At 44.9% G+C, this 26,431-nt stretch overlaps 1 protein-coding gene across 1 annotated transcript in view; it reads left to right on the forward strand.

Annotated features, from left to right (window-relative positions):
* AK7 (adenylate kinase 7) overlaps positions 1–22,910 on the forward strand; it is a 78,280-nt gene extending 55,370 nt beyond the window's left edge. The window contains exons 13-19 of the mRNA XM_059373927.1: positions 23–49; positions 7,160–7,288; positions 7,889–7,957; positions 13,046–13,243; positions 16,184–16,404; positions 18,943–19,101; positions 19,573–22,910. Coding sequence (XP_059229910.1) covers positions 23–49; positions 7,160–7,288; positions 7,889–7,957; positions 13,046–13,243; positions 16,184–16,404; positions 18,943–19,101; positions 19,573–19,611 — 842 coding nt within the window. The 3' untranslated portion in view covers positions 19,612–22,910. The remainder of the gene's footprint in view (positions 1–22; positions 50–7,159; positions 7,289–7,888; positions 7,958–13,045; positions 13,244–16,183; positions 16,405–18,942; positions 19,102–19,572) is intronic.
* Positions 22,911–26,431: the final 3,521 nt, after the last annotated feature.

Genomic DNA, 26,431 nt, shown 5'->3' on the forward strand with positions numbered 1-26,431 from the left:
CAAAACGCAGGTAGTGTGCGAGGCCGCGAAAGCATGGAACAAAACGCAGGTAGTGTGCGAGGCCGCGAAAGCATGGAACAAAACGCAGGTAGTGTGCGAGGCCGGGGGCTGCTCTTGTTGACCGGCTTTGTGTCCTTGTTATAAAAGATTACTTGTTTGCTATTTCAAGTCCAGAAAATATAACAAAGAAATTTCAATCATAATCTCATCCATCCCGGTGGGGAAAAAAATCACCATTAATATTTTGGTGACTATCTGATCATAGGATGGGAAAGAACTACCTAAGTTAATAATAATGAAAGACAAGGGCACCCGGGTGGCTCAGTTGTTAAGCATCTGCCTTTGGCTCAGGTCATGATCCCTGGGTCCTGAGATCAAGCCCCATATTGGGCTCCCTGCTCAGTGGGGAGCCTGCTTCTCCTTCTGTCTACTGCTCCCCCTGCTTGTGCTCACTCTCTCTCTCTCTCGCTGTCTGTCAAATGAATAAATAAAGTCTTAAAAAAAGAAACTTTAAAAATGATAATAAAAGACCAAATGTGTACTTATAAATATTTTATACAAATATTTTATAAATATATATAAATGTATATGTATATATAAATATGTATATATGTATATATATGAATATATTTAAATATAAATATTTATACAAATATTTTATATCAAAAATCACTAATTAAAAGGCAAAGGACAAACCAGGAAAAGATATTTGCCACTAAGTCAGCACTAAGATGATGAAGACTTAATATCCTTAATATATAAAATGCTCAGGCAAACTAATAAGAAAACCATTAAGTCCTTACTAGAAAAAAGAGATGGATGACATGGAGCCATAAACACATGCAGGAACAAATACAAATAAATGGAAAATACCCTTACTCATTTGGTAACTTTAACCAGTTTGTTGAACAGGCTCACTGGAGTGAGGGGTCACTTTAAACACAGACTCTGGACTCATTCTTTCTCCACCCTTGGACAGGTTCTGGCTGGTTCTCCTATGCAACTCCTAGATAGTAAGTCAGTCGTCTCTTTGTTCATTCTTTAAGAAGTCCATTCCAATCAAATAATTGCAAGCTGTGTTTTGAACTTAGATGTTTCCCAGGGATCTTGCTACTTGGCAGAAATGAGCATCATTTATTCAGAAACTAACTAAACTAAACTAAATCAAACTAACATTTGATTTAAGTAGACAGTCGAGATCCTCCATCAAGCTGGTTTTACTGGTGTCATCTGTGGACTAGGCCAGTGTGTGACCACCGGGCTCGGCTCCGTTGGAGTGTCTCCCCTCACTACCCTCTCAAGCACGTTTGGCTTCTTTCCCCTTACCTCCTCCGCTCCTCTTTGCTGGTGGCTGTTTCTGATCCCCCAGGGTAGGGCTGGCATGTGGGAAGCAGGGGGAAGGACAGAGGCATGAGCCCGTCCTGGGTCCTAGGTGACAGATGGCTCCTTCCTGCTTTTGCCCTTTACACACTCTCCCACTGAGGACCGCCCGCTGCATTCCTTGGGGCACAGCGCTTGACTGCCCTGCCCACTTCTGGTCTTCGGGCACCAGCCCTGTGTCCCTACAGGTGGTCCTCTGACCAGCCACTCGTCTTCATGGGTTCTGGTCCTTCCATGCCTCCCTCTGAAGGTATCTCTCCCCCTCCTCTCGCCCCGCGCAGCTCCAGTCTGGTTCTTAGGGACGGACATAGGTTTGTATGCCCACCACGGATGTCCACTTCAAGCAGGTAGCTGATTCGCTGTGTCTTGGTTTCTGCTTCGGTATGGGCTGGTCCAGGAGGAAGTGGCATTTAGAATCCCAGAGATGTCCCAGAGGAAAAGGAAGAGACACAAAAAACCCGTTTATAAAACTTATTTATTTATTTATTTATTTTTATTTTTTATTTTTATTATTTTTATTTTTTTTTAAGATTTTATTTATTTATTTGACAGAGAGAAATCACAAGTAGATGGAGAAGCAGGCAGAGAGAGAGAGGGAAGTAGGCTTCCTGCTGAGCAGAGAGCCCGATATGGGGCTCAATCCCAGGACCCTGGGATCATGACCCGAGCCGAAGGCAGCGGCTTAACCCACTGAGCCACCCAGGCGCCCCTATAAAACTTTTTTAATTAAAAAAATTTATTTATTTATTATTTCTTTTAAAGGTTTTATTTATTTACTTGAGAGAGAGAGCGAGTGAGCTCAGAGGCAGAGGGAGAAGCAGGCTCCCCACTGAGCAGGGACCCCAGTGCAGGGTTGCAAACCAGGACCCTGGGACCATGACCTGAGCCAAAGGCAGATGCTTAACCAACTGAGCCACCCAGGTACCCCTATTATTATTATTATTAATTTTAGTTAAGAAGGCTACATACCCAACGTAGGGCTTAAACTCATGACCCTGAGATCAAGCATCCCATGCTCAACTGACTGAACCAGCCAGGTGATTCTTTTTTTTTTTAATTTTTATTTTTTTAAAGTCATCTCTGTGTCTGACATGATACGCAAACTTCCGACCCTGAGATCAAGAGTAGCATGTTCCACTGACTGTAGAAAACCCAGTGTAGTACTTTGAGATAAAACACTGCCTCTGCCCCACCTAGGAGACACCTGGGAGCCGGTATGCAGCTTTCAGAGAGACTAATGGGGTCCTGGCTGCCACCGCTTCGGGGAGGGAAACACCCCAAGATAAGACGTTGTGTAATGAGGACACCTGGGAAGGAAGTCTGGCAAGGTCGCGTTAGAGGGCAGAGGGCTGGGATTGTAAGGAATGTACAGGCGTCCACGGCCCTGTGTGTATGCTTGGTAAGCCTGAGGGCTAGAGCCAGAGCAGGGCGCCGGGAGCAGTGAACAGCGCTGCCCCAACAAGGGCAGAGGATGCAGGCAAACAGGATGAGACAAAGCCTGGACGATATTTATTGGACAGAGACATGTCATTGGGCTTTGCAAAAACCCAAAAGTCATATCCAGAGTGTGTATCAGGATGGTCTGAAGTCCCGACGGGGCTCTTGGCGGCCCCGAGGAGGTGAGCACACCCAGCGGAATTTCCGTGCAGAGCCGAGGACAGTGGCGGTGCTGCTCAGACGCCACCAGGGCCTGTCCTTGGCAGCCGACTCTGTTCTCCCCCCAGATGCCAAGAAAGGCCACGCTGGGTCAGCAGCCTCTGCCTGGAGGGGCCCTGAAAGGGGACAGAGGAAGTGGCCCACAGCCACCCACCGCCTTCCTACAAGACTGAATAGTTCATTCTGTCCCCTTTAACCTTAGGAAGGTTGTTTTTGTTTTGTTTTGTTGTTTTGTTTTGTTTTCTCCCTCAGGTTTGTCCCCAAATCCTTCCTGTTCATATTTACCTGAATCTAGAACATGGACCTTGATTGTGTGTGGACAAAACAAGACCTTTGATTTCCCTGCACAGACCTACCTAGAAATTTCACAGCCCGAGTGAGGACACAGAGGTCAGCTCGATTCTCCCCTTGCACGATCCAGTTTGTTTGTAAATGACTCCAACGATTCCAGTGAGACAAATTTCACAATCCCAGCGCAGCAGGGCACCTCGGGGTGCCGAGAATTCCACTCCAGTCCTGACAGTGCAGCTGGAATAGGGCCTTGCTTAAACCCGAATGCACCGGTCACGGATTCTCCGTGCTCACTTTATGGTTTTCGAAAGCATTGTGGGACGATTGAAACAAGTTGGTTGGGTTCCAGGGTCATTGGACTAGTCTTTCAACTTTTCTGTGAGTTTGAAAATAAAAATTGGGGGCACCTGGGTGGCTCAGTAGGTTAAGCGTCTGCCTTTGGCTCAGGCATGATCGCAGGGTCCGGGGATGGAGCCCCACATCGGGCTCCCTGCTCAGCGGGGAGTCTGCTTCTCCCTCTCCCTCTGCCTCTCCCGTCTGCTTGTGCTCTCTCTCTCTCTCTCCCTCCAATGAATACATAAAATCTTAAAAAAGAAATGAAAATAAAAATTGGGGGGGGGGATGTATGTAACTTTATCAACTTCCTAGTGTCTACGCTCTGCATGGAGTATTTTAAAACCTTGGATGCACCTATTTTTGAACCATGTTTTAGTAATTAGGAATATGGATTCATATTATTTATTTACTGGCAGACACACAGCGAGAGAGAGAACACAAGCAGGGGGAGTGGGAGAGGGAGAAGCTAGCTCTCCACTGAGCAGGGAGCCTGACATGGGGCTCAAACCCAGGACTCTGTGATCATGCCTAAGCCAAAGGCAGACGCTTAACCTACTGAGCCACCCAGGCGCCCCTCATACTAGCATTTTAAATATTACTTGAATGCGATAGACTTAAAATTAAAAAACAAAACAAAACAAAAAGCAGGTGTCGTTTTGAAGGCTGTCCAGGAGGGCTCTGTTCATTCATTTTAAAGCAGAAGTGACAGTCATCTTCCAAGGAGCTCCACACTGCCAGGGTCTGGGTGTATCTCTAGGAGGTCAGCGTTCTCTAGAGAGAGCCACCTGGGCTGGCCCTTTGTGTGCTCACATGCCGTAATTATCAGAAACTGCGCTAGAGGTCCCTTCTCGCATACTAACACTTCCGCTCTGAAGCAGACGGAGAGCATGGCAAAGCTGGGGGCTGGAATCAAGGGAGGGATGCCTGGAGGGGCTGAAGCCTGGTTTCTGAATATAGATGTGCGTTTGCCTCAGCAACAGAACCTTCGGAAATCAGAAATAGACTGCTTAGATAAAACTCGTCTTTGAATTTTGCTGAATCCCTCGACACTTTACTTGGCTCTATTTCTTTGCATCACTGTGAACCTCCTTACTGAGAAACAATGTCAGATCATTTCGAGGAATTTCATTATGCAAAATAACACCTTCGATTTTCTTTTTTTTTTTTCTTTTCTTTTTTTTGTTTCAGCCCTAACATTTAAATTTCTGAAAGACATAATTAGTTTTGAATCAGTTACTGCTTAACGAGTCATGTGTCAATGATAGAAGAAAGAAAAGGTGTTTCAATGACATCATTTTATTGTCATTAATTCAGTGATTAAAAATAGCAGGGGCAGGACGCCTGGGTGGCTCAGCTGGTTGAGTGGCTGCCTTCGGCTCGGGTCATGATCCCAGCGTCCTGGGATCGAGTCCCGCATCGGGCTCCTTGCTCAGCCGGGAGCCTGCTTCTCCCTCTGCCTACCACTCTGTCTGCTTGTGCTCACTCTCGCTCCTCTCTCTCTCTCTGACAAATAAATAAATAAAATCTTTAAAAAAAAAAAACGACTAATAGCAGGGGCGCCTGGGTGGCTCAGTGGGTTAAGCTGCTGCCTTCAGCTCAGGTCATGATCCCAGGGTCCTGGGATCGAGTCCGGCATGGCAGGGTTGGGGGGGGGGGTCTCTGCTCAGCGGGGAGCCTGCCCCCCAACTCTCTGCCTACTTGTGATCTCTGTCTGTCAAATTAAATAAATAAATAAATAAATAAATAGCAAAAACCCCGATGCTAGGTTGGCTCAGTCTGTTAAGCGTGTGACTCTCGATTTTGGCTTAGGCCATGATCTCAGGGTTGTGAGATGGAGCCCCGTGTCTGAGCTGCTTAAGATTGCCCCTGGGGGACCTAGGGGGCTCAGTCAGGTAATCGTCTGCCTTTGCCTCAGGTCAGGATCCCAGCACCCTGGGATTGAGTGAGTAGGGCTCCTTGCAAAAAAAAGATGATCTCCCTCTCTCTTTCAAACAAAATTAAAAAAGGAGAGAGAGAGAGACCAAAACTATTTTATATCGTAGACCCACTGATAAACTAAAAGTATGGTGTGAGCCTAGAAAGGGCTTTGTAGATCAGTCACTCAAAGTTCCCACCCCACGATGCAGTAATGCCCACATCAGTAACGTAAAGGCAGGGCCAGGTCTCAGAAACAGTGGCCGTCTGATGATTGTGATAGAGTAACATGTGACTGTCACAGGGAAGCTGCATCATTTGATCCTTCAACCGTTGTGGCAGTTTTAGGACAAACTTCTCCATCCTCAGCGATGCCATGCACCGCAGGAACCGGGCGTCCAAGGCTCCGGAGGGAACTGTGTAGTAGGGCCAAGGTCGTGAGTGCAGATTTGGAGAGACCCGGGTAGGGAGGATGTTGGTTCCTGCAGCTTTAAAGAGAACCGTGCCTTTGAGAGTTAGATCAAGCTCGATTTTTTTTTTAATTTTTATTTTTTAAAGATTTTATTTATTTATCCAACACACAGAGATCACAGGCAGAGAGAGAGGAAGGGAAGCAGGCTCCCTGCTGAGCGGAGAACCTGATGCGGGCCTCGATCCCAGGACCCTGAAATCATGACCTGAGCAGAAGGCAGCGGCTTAACCCACTAAGCCACCCAGGCGCCCTCGACTTTTATTATTTTAATTTTTAAATTTTTTTTAAGATTTTATTTATTTATTGGACAGAGAGAGATCACAAGTAGACAGAGAGGCAGGCAGAGAGAGAGAAGGAAGCAGGCTCCCTGCTGAGCAGAAAGCCCAACATGGGACTCGATCCCAGGACCCTGAGATCATGACCTGAGCCGAAGGCAGAGGCTTAACCCACTGAGCCACCCAGGCGCCCTCGACTTTAATTTATTTTTTACTTTCTATTTTTAAGTAATCTCTACACCCACTGTGGGCCTCGAACTCACCACTCCAAGATCAGTTGCATGCTCTACCAACTGAGCCAGCCAGGGACCCCAAGCTTGATTTGTGTTCCGATGCAGCAAATATTTATTACTGTTATTCCATTATTAATAAGTCATGTGTTAACAACACATGTGAATACTATCTCACTTAACTCTTACAGCACAAACATTTATCGCTATGTATTAAGGCTATTATTACCATGTCTTAAGGCTAGAAGGCTACAGATGAAGGCGTAATATCAACACAGAATTGAGTGAACTCTGCTGGCACACGGGAATACACGTTCCACTTCACCCAGAAGTTGTGACTTCACCCAGAAGAAAATTTGGGAACTGCAGACATCAGCATTTGTTTCTGTTCTTTATTGCAGACAAGCACATGGGGTTCTCCTATTTTATTGTGCATTACAGCTCAGTGGATCATGTTCAGAATACAAAACCACATATTTGTAACTTTAAGGGAAAATAAAAGATTTTCAGTAGTTACTTGGACTACACAACAATTTTGAGATGACTTTGTAATCCCCATGAATAATGTGACTCCCTAGTAATATATATATTTTTCTTTTTACCAGGCCAACTAGAAGATCAATATGTAATTAGATTTATCAAAGAAAAGTTGAAATCAATGCCTTGCAGGAATCAAGGTTATATTTTGGATGGATTCCCGAAGACCTATGATCAAGCTAAAGACCTGTTCAATCGTGAGTTCGAGCGTTCCCCTTATTTTTTATTATTTTTTTAAAAATTTTCTTTCTTTCGGGACGCCTGGGTGGCTCAGTTGGTTAAGCAGCTGCCTTCGGTTCAGGTCATGATCCCAGCGTCCTGGGATCGAGTCCCACATCGGGCTCCTTGCTCCGCAGGGAGCCTGCTTCTCCCTCTGACTCTGCCTTCCACTCTGTCTGCCTGTGCTCGCTCGCGCTTGCTTGCTCTCTGACAAATAAATAAATAAAATCTTTAAAAAAAAAAAAAAAGATTTTCTTTCTTTCTTTGTGTAAACTCTACCCCCACCTTGGGGCTCAAACTCATGATGCTGAGGTCAAGAGCCGTGTGCTGTGTGGACTGAGCCAGCCAGACACCCCTCCTTCATCTGAGTGCTCACCTTCAGATAAGTTGCAACATATCATAGTAATAGTGACTCAGTTAAAATTTGCACATCAGAGGGACTGTCTAAAACACATGCTTTTTCTATTTATCGTTAGTTTTCTAGTTAACTTCTAGTTAAATATTTTAATATTTTGCTGAGGGGCTGTCCACAGTGATAGCACGTAATAAATACGAGAATGTATATTTTGTTTTATTAGAAGAAGACGAGGAAGAAGAAGAAGAAGTCAGAGGCAAAATGTTCCCCTTTGATAAACTAATCATACCCGGTAAGTTTAAAATATTTATTTCTCAAAGGTCATATTTAGAGGAATGCCATTTTGCACCCAAACCATCTTTTTTATGTCAATAAAGCAGATCTTTCTCCGCCTGCTCTTTTTTTTGTCGGGGGGTGGGGTGTAAAACGATACCCTTAAACATAAGCTCTCAAGCTAGGGAATGTATGGGAGGCAACAATCAGAAATACAGGAATATTAAGTTCTGAAATGGACAGGAGTCTTTGAGAATGTTTGTTTCTGCTGCTCCCTCTGGGAACGAAGCACAGGGAGGCCAGTCCCCTGATGGTTTGACTTCTGAGCCAGTTGGCAAGACCACCAGGGACTGGGCCCTTCCTCCCGTTTTTGGTGGTAGCCATGCCCTCATCTTTCCCATCTTTCCCAAATCCAGGGTTGAGACTGGACAGGTGCCGAGCTGTTCACTGTTCACGTAGATACACAGATGTTGCACAATGTCCTCTTGGAAGTAAAGTGTAAACAACTTATTCCATGAAAAAGGATTTGCTGACTGTCAGCCTGGCTGACATTTCTTGTGGCCTTGTCTTGAACTTTTAAGATTGTTGTTTTTTTTAATCAGTTTGCATGCAATATCATCATAGGAAACACAAAAACAGCTTTTCTCAGCAAGTGAGCCCGAGGTCATCTCTTAGGATTGTAGGGGGAGCGTGCTCGCTTGCGTCAGAGTCTGCACGGGAGTCAGTGTATGGCTGTAACCCTCTCCCCTTGGTCCAGGAAGAGCTTGCCATGAAGCTACTGGAAGCACTGGGGCCCCCAGAAAGCAGTCATCCTCAGGGATGTAGTTACTATTTATTTGCCTGAGGCCCTGAAGCCTGGGGCAGGGCGTTTGCAATACTAAAGGGGCGGGTTGTCTCAAATTTCCCATGAACATAAGTGTTGGGCTCGGAAAAAGTTAAAAACTAAAGTCGACTAAATAACCAGATCTCTCTGGTTTCTGAGAGTTTATCACTTCTGGGCAATATTCATTCATTGCAAACCGCCTGCCAAATCCTCAGCACTGCCCTGAACTGTTCGTCCATCATGTGTCCAGAACCGCACGAGATAGGAATTCCTTGAACCTTTCTTTGCACAGTCCTGCCAGGCTGCAGTTACTCCCACGGTTACCTGATCCAGAAGCGAAAGCCCAGAGACTTACCTGAGACCATTTCCCTGGTACACGAAATGGCTTAAATTCAAACTCGGTCTCCTCTTTCCTCTGCCTCCAAAACACAGAGTTAATGAAACCCTTCCAGGAAATGGAATCACAAACGTGAAGCGCTCAGATTCTTAACTGTGGTCTACTGGGCTGCTCTCCCTCTGCTGGACATGGTCCAAACGGGTCAAATGTGTCATCTCTTTGGAATGTTTAGTCTGCTCTTAGTAAATTATCTTCTTTCTGGAAATGGTCATTATTTTCTGTCTTCCTGGAAGAAATGAGAGGATTGTCTCATCTGTATTCAGAGAATTTTAATACAGGGAGGTGGCTGGGTGAGGACAGGAGAGGCTATTGCCATTGAAAGAAGGGACCCCAGAGTAGGGGGTATACCGTCTAGATCGTGTGGGGAAATGAGCCAGATTTGGTCAGGAAGTAGGAAGCAAGAAGCAGTGAGGGGAAGCCTAGGCCATTGCCTTAATTGGGGTTTCTGCGGGAAAGGCAAGGCAGGGCTGAGGAAATAGCTTTTTTTTTTTTTTTTTTTAAGAGGATTGGCTACTTTGAGCCAGTTCCAGTGGGTTTTGCTCTCTAGTTCCCTGGTGCCTGGCTCTGGGATGGTTTAAGGCAAGGGAAATATTAGCGGCTTGATGTGTGAGATTTATAAATGGGGTGGTCACTTTGCACATGACGGCCATTCTCCTGAGTAAGTAGTTGGCCATCTTTAGGAATTAGCCAGTCCTGAAAGAGGCAGTCTCTCTTCAGGTCTGTAACGTTCCCCCCGAGATGTCAAAACATCGTAAGATACAGAAAATAATAAATCTGATTAATACAAGTCCCCATGCTTGATTGGAGTGGTGACACACTTGAGTCTATGGTTGACCCAGTCATAGGTGGTGTTCTCTCTCCTTGATAAACCACTGCCTTTTATAACGGCTGCTAGCCTGCATCTAGGTCAGTTCTTTTCAGATCTCGTGGTTGAAGCCGGTTAAGTTTAAACTCATACCTGCTTGGGGCTCCTGGCTGGAGCAGTAGAACACGCTTCTCTAGATCTCAGGGTCATGAGTTTGATCTCCACATTGGACGTGGAGCCTACTTAAAAAAATGAAGATAAATAAATACAGTTGTCTGTTTGCTTACTATGGAAAATATGTTTTAGGGACACCTGGGTGGCTCAGTCATTAAGCATCTGCCTTTGGCTCGAGTCATGATCTCAGGGTGATGGAGCCCCGCAGTGGGCTCCTTGCTCAGTGGGGAGCCTGCTGCTCCCCCCTGCTTGTGCTCTCTCTCTCTCTGAAAACTAAATAAAATCTTTTAAAAAATGTTTAAAGTGCAGATTTTCAGGGGCACCTGGGGGGCTTACTTGGTTAAGTGTCCAATTCATGATACTGGCTCAGGTCGTGATCTCATGGGTCGTGAGAACAAGGCCTGTGTCATGCTCAGTGGGGAGTCTGCTCAACATTCTCTGTCTCTTTCTCCCTCTGCCCCCTTTCAAATAAATAAATAAATCTTAAAACAAAACACAGATTTCTCATGACTCTAGATAGCCAAACACAGTGATCTCCTTGTTATATACAATCTACCAAGCAGAAATCTCTTACTTGCTATCCATAGCCAGTACAAGGATAGTAGATGTTCCTTTAAAAAAAAAAAAAAAGATTTGTTTATTTGAGAGAGAGAGAGAGCAGTGAGTGGGAGGAGGAGCAGAGAGAGAGGGAGAGAATCCCAAGCAGACGCTGAGCTGAGCTGGGAGCCCAACACGGGCTCAATCTCCCAAATCTGAGATCACAACCTGAGCTAAAATCAAAAGTAGGATATTCAACCAACCGCTCCACCCAGGCTCCCCAGGACAGTAGATGTTCTGAATCATTATCTCGAGATACTGCAAAATCCTGAAGTTCTGTCTGAATCATAAGAGAGAAAGGACTTTAAAAAATATCACCTGGCTGCCTCAGGCAATAGAGCACGCAACTCTTGATCTTGGAGTCAGGAGTACAAGCCCTATGTTGGGTGTAGAGCTTCCAAAAGAAAAAGAAAACAAAAAAAGAAGAAGAAACCATCTAGTGGGGAATATATTTCATCCTGCTAAAATTCTTGAAAGTTAGAAGCCAAGTCCATCACTGTTCTTGGTGTTTGGCTAACCGGAAGCTTTCTTCTCCCAGTCACGGGGAAGAAAAATACAGCATCGCATTTATTTTTTTTTAAAGATTTTATTTATTTGACAGAGAGAAATCACAAGTAGATGGAGAGGCAGGCAGAGAGAGAGGGGGAAGCAGGCTCCCTGCTGAGCAGAGAGCCCGATGCGGGACTCGATCCCAGGACCCTGAGATCATGACCTGAGCCGAAGGCAGCGGCTTAACCCACTGAGCCACCCAGGCGCCCCCAGCATCGCATTTTAAACGTCTTAGATCACTAACAGATTTATTAACTTTTCTTCTAGGTGTCTGACGTCATGGGGCTTAACTAGATTCAAATTTCAATGACTTTGTTGACATCATTTCAATTCAAGTACTATACCGGCATTTGGAGGTCTAGCTATCTCCTCTCCTTTTCAGAGTATAGCCACTCATCAAAATCAGATGATCACAGATGAGCATCTAAACTAAATTAAAATAGGTCAGAATAGTGGCAGCTTCAGACTATGGTTATGAATTTACTGGATCTTGTTCTGCAAGCTCTGTCCTCAACCTTGATTTTCACTGTTAACGCAGGGAGCAGATGGTACTCAGTGGAGGGCCACTTGCCCTGTAGGCACCCTCTGCTCTGGGCTCTGCTCTGTACGCTTCCTTTTCTCATTCATTCAAGAAATCTTATTAGAATGCATTTGAGTGAAGATGGCCTTATTATGTGGCCAACCAATACAATTTAATTAATTAATTAATTAATCTGTAAGTATCTCAATTAAATTTAATTTACAAAGTCAGGTGATGGGCCCAGGTTGGCCCACAGGGAACCAGTACTATTTCAGGATAAAAATTAAACGGCTTCCAGGCTTCTCCGGACTCTTACGGGTAGCACGCTATTGGTTAAAGATCTGGGCACCCGTGTACTCTGACCACGCTGAGAACCTCTGAGAATAGTAACTCACCTAGAAAGTCTGTTTCACTGATGTGTGCTCTGATGACTCATTCACGCAACTTACATCCACCGAACTTATATGGGAAGCTGGAGAAACAGCTGCTTTCACAGGTTAATAGAAAATCACAGGTGGATGAAATGACCCCTATCGTTAATCTGATTCCCGGGTCAGACATCAGATAGGCGCTCTGTTGAATGGGAGGCAGACGCTTCCTGGCCAGTTGCATTACGTGAGAAGAGCTGGATCTGGGGAAACTCAAGTCCCAGGGGGAGCCCTTGTTTTTATTAATTGGCCAAATTGGCCATCAGTTCGCTCAGCCGCTAGTCTCCTTGGGAGCCTGTGATGCTGTGCAGGGAGGCAGGGGAAGGTGCAGGAGGCCTGGCTGGGCGGCAGCTGATGGGTGATGCCACAGGGTTTTCAGAGATGCGCTAATTCCGATTTCTGCTGCGTTTTGTTATCGGATTTCTTTTTACTCGATGATTAGATTTGCTACCATTTGCTATTTGGCATTTTATTTGCTATATTTTTCTCATTAGAGATTTGCGCTTTCCAATTTCTGCTTTTTTTTTTTTCTTAAAAGGAAGAAAGGAGGGAAAGAATGAGAAAGGAAGAAGGGGAAAAAGAGAAAACTAACAGATCTCACAGAGTACCAGCTGGCTGGGCCTCATGGGGAGGCGTCTGGAACTGTCAGTGATTTGTATGCATGTAATCTCCTCGGGGAGAGACGGCAGGGAGGCCAGTTAGTCACTGAGGTCCAGCCCGGGCACCGGACGTTTCGGTTAGCGCTGGCCCGGGCCACCTGCGGGTTAGACCCTCCATTCCTCGGGTTAACTCAGGAGCCCCGCTCTCTCCCCAGAGTTCGTTTGCGTGCTGGACGCCTCGGATGAGTTCCTGAAGGAGCGGGTGATGAACCTCCCCGAGAGCATCGTGGCGGGAACCCACTACAGCCAGGACCGCTTCCTCCGGGCCCTGAGCAACTACCGGGACCTCAATACCGAGGATGAGACTGTCATCAACTATTTCGATGAGATTGAAATCCACCCGATACATATTGGTATGAGCGAGGCTCGAGACTAAGGTCAACGTGAAGAACCACTGACAAGTGTCAGGACCCCATCCCTCCGCCCCCAGGCACCCCTGGTGCGAGTCTGGAGTCTGTGGAGTCTGGAGTCTGTCGCAGGGCTGAGGGCGGGACAGGGAAGCAGAGTTTATGTCCCTGGGGCCAGGAGATCACAGGACAAACAGGGCTTTCCTTCTGGGGAGTCTTTCTACTTGAGGATTTGGTGTGTGGTGGGGGGGTGTTGGGGCATACGAAAATATATGCATAGGTTATGAAATCAATACCAAAGTGGCATTTTTTTGAAGGACACTTCAAAGATATGTATATTTGCTGCCGGCTGCTTCCGTGGGGGCAGTGTTTTGTCCCCAGAGCTTTGCAGGGCCCTGATGCTCTTCCCAGAGCCCCTCCTGGCCTTTAGACTGGCTGTCTGACCCCCACTGCTACTCAGAAAGCAAATTGTCCTTCACCGCATTCCCCTTTATTTCCAGTAAGCACTGAACTCAGATCTCAGCAGCCAGCAGGCGCTCAGTAAGTAGGATTTGTCATCAGCCTCACTTGGCCGTCACTGTTCCTGGCTTCAAATCTCAGCTGTCATAGGGTGTTTCTACTTCCCTGGACTTTGGTGAAGCGCTGAACTTCCTTTCTGGCTTCCTGGATCTTGACATTTCTTCCTCCCCCGAGTTTGGTGAGGAACCCCTAGCCTGGTAGAACTCAGTGGCCAGGCTGACCCCTGGAGGTCTTTCAGGGTCTCTCTTTGCCCTCAAGAGCCAGAGAGGACAGCATCTGGACCCTGGAGTGCCGGGAGGTGTACCGCCAAGGAATCATGTCCACATGAAGCAGGAGAGCTGGTCTCAGGGCTGGCTCTGCTCATCTGTGTTCTCATCTGTGAAATGGGAAAATACCCCCTGCCTTGTAGAGTCATTACAAATGCAGAGATAGGAGATAGGAAGTGTCTGGTGCAATGGGTGACTAATTTTGTTATTACTAAGACATGACATAGTGTGCTGTTAAGCAATAAAAAGATAATGCAATTTATAAATCTACAAAATCTGTTTGGCCCCCGAAGAAGTGATTGGGTTTTGTCCTCCTGTGTGCCCCAGACTCACATTTTCCATGTAAAACCTTAGGATTTGAATCTACTAATATGGAAAGTAGCTCACCCTATTTGATTAGAGAATTGGGAGAGAATGGTGAAGACATTGCACAAAAACAGTGATTGCCATCTTTTCAGTAATGCTCAGAAAGTGATTTTTTTTTTTTTAAAGTGATTTATGGAAAAATCAGGAAAGCCCTGGGGAGAAATGTTGAGAAAGACAGAAACGAAGGGAGGACTGGATGTGAGGTCATTGTGTGTGTGCTGGTCACATCTGACCTCATCTCCATCCTGACGAGGAGGAGATGATGTTAAAGGGAAAGGAGAGATAAATCTTAGTGGGGATGGGTGTGGGGGAGGGGTCAAGGTCAGGAATGCAGGCTACCGGGCCCTGCCCGAGAAGGATCAGGAACAGGGCTGGCACCTGCATTTTCTCTTGGCAAGTCTGGACTTCTCTCCTCTCTCAGAGTCTCTTTGTTTCTGGCTCTTTGGACCAGCATCTCTCCTCCATCATTCACGTAGTGAACTGGGGTTGCCCCACAGCCCAGGAGTTTCTATCCTGGGAGCCAAGCCTAGAACTAGACCTTCCACCCTAATAACACAGCCCTAGAAGGGCAAATCCAAAGTCATGGTTTGGGCAGGTTCCCATCCCCAATCAGCAGTTCCCCTGTCCCAGGGTCAGGGCACAAGTATAGGTTTGGGCAGCCCTGGTCTCCAAAACTGAGCCTCTTCAAAAGTGTTTCAGAGCACTTTCAAGCACATCAAGTTGTAATTACTGTTAGAGAAATTGGGAGAAATACATTAAAGTGTCAGAGTGCAGGCAAGGCATGGAATATATGAATTTTGTTTTATTTTGCTTTTGTTCACTTTTGGGGGCGTGCTTCCTCCCACCAAGTGATGTATATTGACCCTTCTTCCCCTCTTCCCAAGCAGAAGCTAGAGATGCCTCTAGTCTGGGTCAAGGTCATAGTGTAGGAAGGCAGGGAGGGGGCGTGGCGATGGTTGTGCCATGAGGGCAAGGTCCCTACTCCTAGGAAGATCTGAGGCGCTGAGAACAAAAATCGTCCACTGCACACCCTTCTGATGGGGGCACTTTCCTAGCAAACCCAAGAGAGTGGGTGTAGAATGTAGTGTGGAGCAACTTTGTAGAGAAACCCATGGTTTACCAAAAAGCTGCTGCTGGTTTTTTGTTGTTGTTGTTGTTTTGGTCTCGATGTTAAATTAGTTGGATATTCTAGAATTTGGACTTTTCCCTATTCAAGTAGGCTAACTGAAATGGTTTGTTTTACTTATTAATTAAAAATGTATCCCAGGATCATTGAGTTTCAGAAACAGGAAAAAAAAAAAAAAAAGAAGAAGAAGAAGAAGAAAAGGAAATGGGGGAAGTCCTGTCGGGCTTTCAGCAAGTATAGGGCTTTCTCCTGTGGGAACCCCCACAGCAGCATCTCTCTCTGCTTGGATGCTTCCAGGCATGGAGAACTCTTTTTTTTTTTTTTTTTTTTTTTTAAGGAAGTCCATCCCACCCATCCCCCACTGCTCAAAATCAGCGCTGTCAGAGCTCAAAAACGGAGCCCCCCCCTTCCTCCCAGACCCAGGACTCCCAGACACAGGGCTGGTATTTGCTCGTGAGCCAAGAAATCCTGAGCCATCCTGGCCACCGGAACAGCAAAGCCCAGTGTGGTCATTTCCTAACGTAACAAAACATAACATCACATCATGGTGATTTACACTTCCACAGCACATTTATGAGAACAAAAAATTTTCCCGAATGGGGTCTCAGAGTGGTACCTTGGAGAATGTAAGTGTGTGCTGATCTCCTTCCTCTCTCCTGGTATTGAAAGATGTAGGAAAACTTGAAGACCCTCAAAACAGACTTGCCATCAAACAGCTCATCAAAGAGATTGGGGAGCCTCGAAATTATGGCCTAACGGAAGAAGAGAAGGCCGAGGAGGAGCGGAGGGCTGCAGAGGAGAGGCTGGCCAAGGAGGCCATGGAGGAGGCGGAACGGGAGCACAGGGAAGCCGTGGAGCTGGCGGAGAAGATCGCCCGCTGGGAGGAGTGGGTGCGTGAGTGTGTGCGCGGGTCTGGGGGCGGGACGCCAAGCCATTTTGGCAGCTGCACTTCCCATCCTGCTCCTAGAGAAATGTCATGGAAATACCCAAGCATGTGTTTGTGTTTGTTTTGGTTTTGGTTTGTTTTGTCATATGCCAATTTCCTAAAAGGTGCCCGTGGTCTTTTGCTTGGGATAAATAATTGCAATAGCACCTAGCCTTCACCAGGAGTACTGATAATCCAGATTCTTGTAACTGGGTCCCATGGTGCCGTAGGCCAACCTTGGGATTTCCTCTGATTTTCCTCCATTTACACATCTCACCTGGATGGTCAGCCTCGTTCACCCTCTCGATTCCCCAAATCATGGATTCCTGCCTATTCTGCTACTGAAAATCGCACTCAGAACCTCCCACAGCTCCTCACTTCTGATCAGGGTCGGAGTTTCTCGCTGGAATCATGGTGCCTCCTCCCTGGTCTCCCCGCTGGGCTCTTGTCCATCTCCAGCCTGTTCCCAAGCTGCCGCTGGCGGTCCTTCTAATGTACAGACCCACGTGGGCAATTCCCTGTGCAAACGTTTCACAGGCTTCCATCACCATGAGACTCATTATTGGGGCCTTCCAGGTTCTGGCGTGATGCATTTCAACAACACACAGTGTCTGCAGCTAACTTCCTTATTTGCTTTGAGTCTTTCCTAAAAAGCCCTCTTTCCAAGGAAGCCTTTCCTGCACACCATATTTAAAATGTCAACCCCTGCGTCTCCCCATCGCATGGCCTATCCCCTTTTATAGGTCTCAATTTCCCTCTTTGCACTTATTCTCAGAGACTATATATTTTATATATTTATCTTACTGTCTTTTCTCTGCACAGAATTTAAATCACATGAGGACAAGGATTTTTTTCTATTGCTGTTCAATACCACATGTCCAATGCCAAGAACTGTGCTTGACACTCAACTTGAACTTGACTTGAACTTAACAGACACTCAACAAATATTTGTGGAAGGGACGGGGAGATGAAGGATGTCCTTAAGCACACATCTTTGGGTGCCCGATTATCTCCTTAGCATGAATTCCTGAATTTTGTTAGGTCAGACTACACGTGGTGTAATTTTTGATACATATTTCGAAACTACCTTCTAGCAAGGGTAGAGCAGCTCACACCTTGTCTACCAGTGGCTTTCCCTACACTTCCTCCAATGCTGCTTTCTCAGTTTTGCTCACAAAATATCAACCAGATAACCAAAACCCCATCCCATTGCTTTAATGTTCATCTCTCGGGTCAGGCATGTACCAACTCTGCCTTTGTTCATTGGCATTTCTATTTCTCATGTTGCACGTTTTCTCTGCCCATGTTTGGGCGGTATGTTCTTTTCTTAGTATTTTGCAAGAACAGCTCCCGATAAGGTAGTGTAGTCATAGAAACAGGAGGGGGCTCATGAGACAAGGGTCTCCCAGGCTGTGTTGCTAGAGTCAAAGTCTCACTCCTTCTCTGGGTAGCTTTGTGGTTCTGTACAGATTTCTCTCTGTGTCTCCGTTTCTCCATCTGTGAGAGGAGGAGGAGGATAGTACCTGCTTCATACAGTGATGGGGTGATGAGTCAGTTATGTGCAGATGTATGCAAATTGTGTTCCTCTCGTGATAGCCTAGCTTTTTATAATCTGTTGCAAATGTTTTTTCTCAACTCATCATTTATGTTTTGACAGCATTTATGGTGTGTCTTCTGGACATAGAGAAGTTTTATTGTTGTGTGTAGTTAAATCCATCAGTCCATTTCCCATGTTGGTTTATGGATTTACTGTCTTGCTGGGAAAAATGCTTTTTTAACAGATAATATCATCTAGGACTCTTTATCTTGCAAGTGACAGAAAAGCAAACTCAATATGGCTTAGAAATAAAGAAAACTTAACGATTCACTCAAATCAAGTGGGGGGCGGCAGGTAGAGCTGGCTTCAGGCAAGGCTTGATATGTGACTCAGATGATTCATCAAGGACCTGGGGTCCCTATCTGTGCTCTGCTCTCCACGCTAGCATCATCCTTGGGTTCTACCTCATGTGCTTCTCCTTTATTAATATCCACAGGCAGGAGGTGGGCTGGACTGATGGGATTAAGTCCCACCTAAACTACCAGGCTAAGAAGGGAGATTTCTCAAAGGAATCTGGAATTACTATTCCCAAGAGAGGAGGGACCATATGCCAAGCAAGGAATAACACGTGTTCACCAGATGAATACCTTCTAGACTTTCTATTAGCACTTCTGTGATTCTTTCCCTCATGCCTTTCTTCCCCCGCTCCGGCTCTTTCTTCATCTGGGCAGCTAGAAATTATCTTGATTTAAGATGTGAGTTTGGGATCCAGTTTATTATTTTCTAGCACACTAAGCAGTTGTTACAACACCATTTATATCTTTTCTCTGCTGTTTGCGATGCCAACTTGATCATAATCTAGTGGCCACGTACAGCAGTATTGGGTTCCAATGTACTCTGGGATGAATCAGGTGAATGTGTTCTCCCCTTTCTGTTTACCCCAACCCCCAAATGTTCTATTTGTAGAATAAGCGACTAGAGGAAGTGAAAAGAGAAGAAAGAGAACTACTAGAGGCCCAGTCTATTCCCCTGAGAAACTATTTAATGACCCATGTGATGCCAACCCTGATGCAGGGTCTGAATGAGTGTTGTAAGGTCAGACCGGATGATCCCGTTGATTTTCTGGTAAGAGATATTTGTTTTACTATCAATTTGAAATTAAAAGATGCCCAAATCTGGGGCGCCTGGGTGGTTCAGTGGGTTAAAGCCTCTGCCTTTGGCTCAGGTCATGATCCCAGGGTCCTGGGATCGAGTCCCGCATCGGGCTCTCTGCTCAGCAGAGAGCCTGCTTCCTCCTCTCTCTCTGCCTGCTTCTCTGCCTACTTGTGATCTCTGTCTGTCAAATAAATAAATAAAATATTAAAAAAAAAAAAGATGCCCGAATCTAAACAAAAAGCTAGTTGAGATAGAGAAAGCATTGTGTCTCGTTTTTTTTTTTTTTTGAGAAATAGCCTCTTAAGACCTTCACAGTGTATAGTAAGATTTTCTTACTTCTTTGAAAGTAAAGATTTATGTACTTTTATTTTGAAATGATAAACAGTAGTAGTACTGTCTTCTAAACTGATGTGTCTTTTTTTTCCTCTCTTTCAATTATAGGCAGAGTATCTCTTCAAGAACAATCCTGAAACGCAGTGAAAATTTAAAGATTGGGTGTGATACACCTTTAGAGTTAGAGATGAGGTTAAAATTGTGATTTGGAATTCTGCTTGAAAAAAAATGCTTTTCCAGTTTTTGGAAAATTCTTTGTTTTCCCTCTAAGCAAATACTTTATTTTTTCTTAATACTTTATAATTTTGGGGGGCCAATACTTTATTAAGTAGAATCATTATAAAAAGCTGATGGCAATGAGTGACTTTGTTAAAGAACTGTATTTTAAAGGTAAATTGATGAAGTATCTGTGTATAGTTCATAGGACAAATATTGATATAACATTTCATTCTTAGTCAAAGTGTTCTGCACACTTGGATTTACAGTAATTTATAGCATGAAGAGAATCAGACTGTATATTATTTGAACACGTAGGCTAATGACTTTACATAGTTTGCTATTGCCCTAGTGCCAATGGTGTCAGAAAGAAATGACAATGGTTTATGCTTTGGTGACTCATGCTAAGTCAGATGTCATTGGTTTCCAGGGGTAAATTTTTGAGTTCAGGGTCAGTATCTTAAGCAATGAGTCATAGAGAGAATTATAAACCTTTTGGTAGAAAAAAATACCATAACAGAATAAATAATCCTAGTATTTGTGGTAATTAAAAGTTAAATATTTTCAACAAACTTTATAATATAGCCATAAGTATTCAATCCCTATGGTCTTTTCCAGCTTGAAAAATCCCATAATTCCCAGAATTATACACTATGAGAAGTTACACTGAATGAGAAATGTATTAAAATATATTTCATCTTGGGCACCTGGGTGGCTCAGTCCATTAAGTGTCATCCTTTGGTTCAGGTCGTGATCCCATGGTCCTGGGATAGAGCCTGAGTCCCCTGCTCAGGGGAGAGCCTGCTTCTCCCCTCTCTCTGTCCCCCCTCGCCCCTTTGCCCCCCTGCTCTTACTTGATCTCTCTTGCTCACTCTATCTCAAATACATAAATAAAATCTTAAAAAAATAAAATATATTTCATCTCTTTAAATAATGTAATTTGAATATAACGGCACTGTTTTTTTTTATTATTATTATAGTAAAATACATACAACATAACATTTACCACTGCGACCTTCTTAAAATGTACAAGTCGGTGGCACTAGGTGCATGGGTTGTATTTATTCCATGAAAGGGAGGTATATGCAAAACGACTTCCTAGGGCTGAGGGAGCAGGAGGACCACAGAAAAAGGCTGACAAGCCCAGCTTGACAAGAAATGGTTTATTAAGGAGATTTATGGACAGAAGTATGTCTCAGGGTAGTCCCTAGACCAGTAGGTCCCCCACCCCCCCCCCCCCAAGAGCTGCTTTTATAGCCCTAGAGGCTGGAAGTCCACCCAATCAGAGAATAGGTGTCTGTTGGGGCACATGGGTGGCTCAGTCATTGAGCTTCTGACTGGATTTCTGCTCCGGTCATGATCTCAGGTTGTGAGACTGAGCTCCACTGGGGGTGGAACCTGCTGGCCCTCCCTCTTTCTCTGCCCCCTCCCCTTTTAGAACAACAACAATGACAAAGAATAGGTGTGTCAGAGTCCTATTTCCAGGGCAGATCATGGACATTATGCCCTAAGGGTGTGCTTAAGGGTGTGATTAAACAAAAGGAAAGAATGTGAGTGAAGGCTTGAGCTCAAGAAGAGTTGTCTGATTGTCTACCATCAGCATTTGCTCAAGATGGTGTTGGCCTCACACAGCCCTGGATAAGCATTATCACTACCTAGTTTTAGAACCTTTCCATCACCCCAGTGGAAATCCTGTACCCTGTACTATCCCTTCATCCCAGCTCCTGGCAACCACTAGTCTGCTTCCTGTCTCTACAGATTTGTTTCTTCTGGATATTTACATAAACAAAATCGCTCAATATGTGGCCTTTCGTGTCTTCTTTCATGGGCATATCTCCAAGGCTCATGCCGTGGCATGGATCAGGGCTTCATCCTGTTGATGGCTGAATAATATTGTACTGTACAAATGCACCACAGGCTCTTGAACCATTCATTTGTTGAGGGACAATTTGGGTCATTTCCATCTTTTAGACACCGTGAAATGATGCTATGCATATTTGTGTACAGGTTCTTGTTTGAACAGCTGGTGTCAATTGGGGGGGCAGATACCTAGGAGCGGAATTGCTATCACACTGTAATTCTATGTTTAACTTCCTGAGGAACTGCTGACCATCTCCACAGTAGCTGCATCATTGCCACTCCCACCAGCGATGCAGGAGGATTCCAATTTCTCTGCATACTTAAGCTTGTTATTGTGTGTGTGCACGTGGGGTGTGTGTGTGCACATGCCAGTGATGCTAATGGGTCTGAAGTGTGTCACACTGTGACTAAGCATGTTTACACATGCCTGCTGGCCATGTGTATATCTTCTTTGGGAGACATGTACGTTCAAGTCCTTTGCTCACTTTGTATTTGTCTTTTTGCTATTGAACTATACAAGTCTTTTATATATTCTTCATGCAAGACCCTTATCAGATATATGATTTGCAAATATTTCCCCCTATTCCATGGCTTGTCTTTTCACTCTCTTGACAGGTGTCCTTGAATGCACAAAATCTCTTCATTTTGGTGACATCCAATTATCTCTTCTTTTGCTTCCCTGCACTACTTTTGACCCTGATACTTTAATCAAAGAATCAAAGACACTAAGTAAATAGAACACATCTTCAAGTTTGAAGTCATTAGCCTTCATAATACTTACCTTCCCTGCCTTCATGATGGATACATTCCATGACCTTGCTTCTTAGTTCACTGAGAAAACCCACGCAACCCAAGCAATCCAAAGAGCCGTTCTATCCTCCTACTATAAACTAGCTCTGTTTCCCTTCTGTGCTTCCATCTAGGACCAACTCCTGACTTATGCCTGGATGCCACCCTGTCTCACATCATCAGATGCTGCTCCTAGAACTGCTCTTCTCTCTCACAGCCAGATTTCTCCCTTGTTTCTGGATCATCACCCTTCGCTTCCAACTTAATGTACTAGCTCCTACACTTCAAAAAAAAATGAGGGGCGCCTGGGTGGCTCAACTGGTTAAATGGCTGCTTTTGGCTCAGGTCATGATTCCAGGGTCCTGGGATCAAGCCCAACATCGGGCTCCCTGCTCAGTAGAGAGCCTGCTTCTTTCTCTCCCTCTGCCTGCCACTCTGCTTACTTGTGCTCTCTCTGTCAGATAAATAAAATCTTTAAAAACAAACAAACAAAACAGAAAATGAGACTGAAACAGATTAAAATGCAGAAAACTTCCTTGACCTCTGCAGCCTCCTCCAGCCATGGTCCCAGTATCCTGTCCCTCTTTAGATCAAGGTTACCAGTGTCCTTCAAGACCTCCAAATCCAACTGTCAAATCCTACTTGACCTCTCCCGAGCATTTCATCATTTTCCCCTTGAAACCCTCTCTGCCTTCCACCAGAATGTTGAAAGCAAGGCCAATCCAATTTCTAAGCCCAATCACCCCTCCCTTCCACTGCTGCTCCTGCAGGCCCCATCTCAGGGATCAGCAATTCCATCCTTCCAGTTGCTCAGGGCCCGAACCTGGTGTCACCTTTGGCTCCTTTTTTCCTTATCCTCGCTCAGTTCACCAGTGCATCATACTGGCCCAACTTTTGCAACATATCCTGTCCTCCTGCTTCTCACCCCTTCAACACTAGTATCCTGGCCCAAGATACCACCCTCTCCCACCTGGATTGCTGCTGTCACCGGTCCCTGGGAGGCTCCTTCCTGTGACTGCTCTTAACATAGCAGCAGGGGGATCTTTTTCAAACAGATGTCTGATCCCCTCCAAGGCCTTGCCTTCTCATGTAGGGTGGAAGGCAAAGTCCTGACCCAGCCTGAGAGGCCTTATATAGTTTGACCCCTCATGACCTCCCTGCCCCCTCACTTCGCTCTTCATTGCCAAGTGCAGTCTGCTTTGGGGCTATTGCCTGGAATCGTTGGCCCACACATATCCCTGTGACTCACTCTCACCACATCCTTGGATTGGATCAAACATCCTGTCCTCCGAGGGGCCTCCTCAGACCATCCTGTTGGTGACATTCCACTCTGTTCCTTTTCTCTGCTTGCACTGACATCACTTTATAAGCCATTGTTTTTATTGTCTCTTTCCCCCACTAAAACGGAAGCTCCACAGAGGTGGGACTGTTTTTTGCTGTTATCTCTAGAGATGAAAAAGGTACACAGCACACATTAGAAATATAATATTAGTGAGTGAGAGCTATTTAGCTGAAATTTGTTATACAATTCAGATCTCCAGTCTGTTGATGAAGTCCATATTACACCTTTCCATAGGCTGTGATGGGTTATTTGAGGAAATCTCCCCAAATCAAAGGGTCACAAGGAGGCTTCACTAAGTGGCACTGATTTTGGTGAATTCATATAGAGTCTAGCCCTCTGCCAGGCAAGGTAAGAAGAGTGATCTCAGCCATGTCTTGGGTCAGGTGGGTCCCAGAGAGGCTGAATTGTCTTAACTCATCTCCTAGGAGACCAGGAGAGAAGACAAGAGTATGACTGCACTCACAATGAGACACACTCACAGTTGTTGAGCGGCAGCATACCTGCACCCACTTCCCCAGCACATTCTCTTCCTCCAAGCAGGTTCTCTGAGTAACCGGCTGATCACAAGTGCTTGGGGAGTGCAAAACCAGGACAAGGCACTGGCTTCCGCTAGCTTGATGTGTCCACCCCCACCGCACCCGTCCTGTGTTCTGGTTCTTCCTGACAAGGTGCATTTGCCCAGACTTTTGGGTGGGCAGTGAGTTTACTTCTGTGACTCCCCTTGACACATTCCCTCTTAAAAGATATTGACATATTCATTCTTCTGGGTCTTACGTTAGGAAGCGCTCTTTTTAAGGGGACTTTTCATTTTTCTGGTTTGATTCATTAAGAGTCACTTTACAATTAAGGTCTTTGAAGGCAATTTTTCTCCTAAAATCTAAGCAGTCCACCTTGTCACTGCTAAGCATCTTCTTTCTGTAGAACTATAATTTGGATGGACATATTTCTATATTACTTAAAAAAGCTGGTATCATTTATAATAAAGTACCTAGCTCCAATCTAAAAAAGATGTGTAAAACCTCCACATAGAGAATTATAAAACACTGCTGATAGTAATGCAAAATGAAATGGAGGAATAAACTGTATTAATGCCTTGTAAAGCTCAGTACTGTTAATACTTCAATTCTTCTCCCAAATAATGATCTGTAGAGTCAATGCAATCCTAATCAAAATTCTAGTGTGTTTCTTTTCTCTTTTTTGGTGGGAAGTGGTCATCTGATTCAGAAATGTGTATGGTCATGCAAAAGAACCTAGGAGAGTCAGAAGGAACCACAGCAAACTTGGAGGATTTCACTCTCCAGACAGCAAAACTCATTATGAAGTCACAGTGATTAAGATCAGTGGAAAATAAGGAGTCCAGAAATAGATTCAAATATTAATAAATCACCTGATTTATAACAAATTCACCTTTGCAATTCAATGGGGAAAAAGTATGGTCTTTTCAACAAATGATGCAGGTCACTTTGGAGTCATGCATTAAAAACAATAAAAAAACCAAAGCCCGCCAGAAAACTCCCCAAATCCAAAAAACCTAAACCCTTGACCTCTGATTAACACTATACACAAAATTATTTTAAGATGGATCATAGACTTAAACAGGAAAGTCAAAACAATAAAGCTTCTAGAATTAAATAAAATGTAAGAGGAATTCTTCATAATCCAGGGGTGGCAAAGATTTCTCAAAATAACACTGAAAGAGTAAAAAGTCAGGGGGCCCCTGGGTGGTTCAATCTGTTAAGCATCTGCCTTCAGTTTGGGTCATGATCCGGGGTCCCAGGATCAACACCCTCGCTGGGTTCCGTGCTCAGCAGGGAGTCTGCTGCTTTCTCTCCCTCTGCCCCTCCCCACAGCACACGGCGTGTGCGTGCTCTCTCGCTCTCTCTTTCTCTCTCTCTCTCAAATAAATAAATAATAAATAACATCTTAAACAAAACAAAACAAAAAAAAACACCTGGCTGGTTCAGTCCAAGAAGTGTGTGACTCTTGATCTTGGGGTTATGAGTTTGAGCCCCATGTGGGATGTAGAGATTACTTAGATAAATATTTTTTAAAAAGAGTAAAAAGCCAAGCTTCAGAACTGGGAAGATATTTACAATGCATACACATAGATATGCACAGATATGCAGTAGACAGGATAGAGGACTTGTACTCAGAATATGTCAAAAAGTCCTCAAAGTTAGTAAGACTGACAATCTAATTTAAAAACAGGAAGACGTGGGGCGCCTGGGTGGCTCAGTGGGTTAAAGACGCTGCCTTCGGTTCAGGTCATGGTCTCAGGATCCTGGGATAGAGTCCCACATCAGGCTCTCTGCTCAGCAGGGAGCCTGCTCCCCCCCCCAACCCGCCTGCCTCTCCATCTACTTGTGATCTCTCTCTGTCAAATAAATAAATTAAAAAAATAATAATAATAATAAATAAATAAAAACAGGAAGACTTGAGAAACCACTTCATAAAAGAGCATAGCCAAATGACCAATTAGCACATTTACAAGTGCTTAATGGCAGTAATCATCAGAGAAATGCAAAGAAAAACTGCAGGGGGATTCCCACACAATGTTGTGGATGGTGGAAATTAATTGGGACTGTTTACATCAAGTGTTGGGGAGGATGGAGGGCCACGGGAACACACACATATTGCTGGTGGGACTACACTTTGGTACTACCCCTATGACAGTCTTTGGGAGTACTTACCAAAGCTAAGCACGGGTACACTCACGGTCCAGCAATTCCACTTGGGTATACGCCCAAGGGGGATCAGTGC

The sequence above is a fragment of the Mustela nigripes genome, chromosome 13 (assembly GCF_022355385.1).
Source record: "Mustela nigripes isolate SB6536 chromosome 13, MUSNIG.SB6536, whole genome shotgun sequence".
NCBI classification, from domain to species: Eukaryota; Metazoa; Chordata; class Mammalia; order Carnivora; family Mustelidae; genus Mustela; species Mustela nigripes.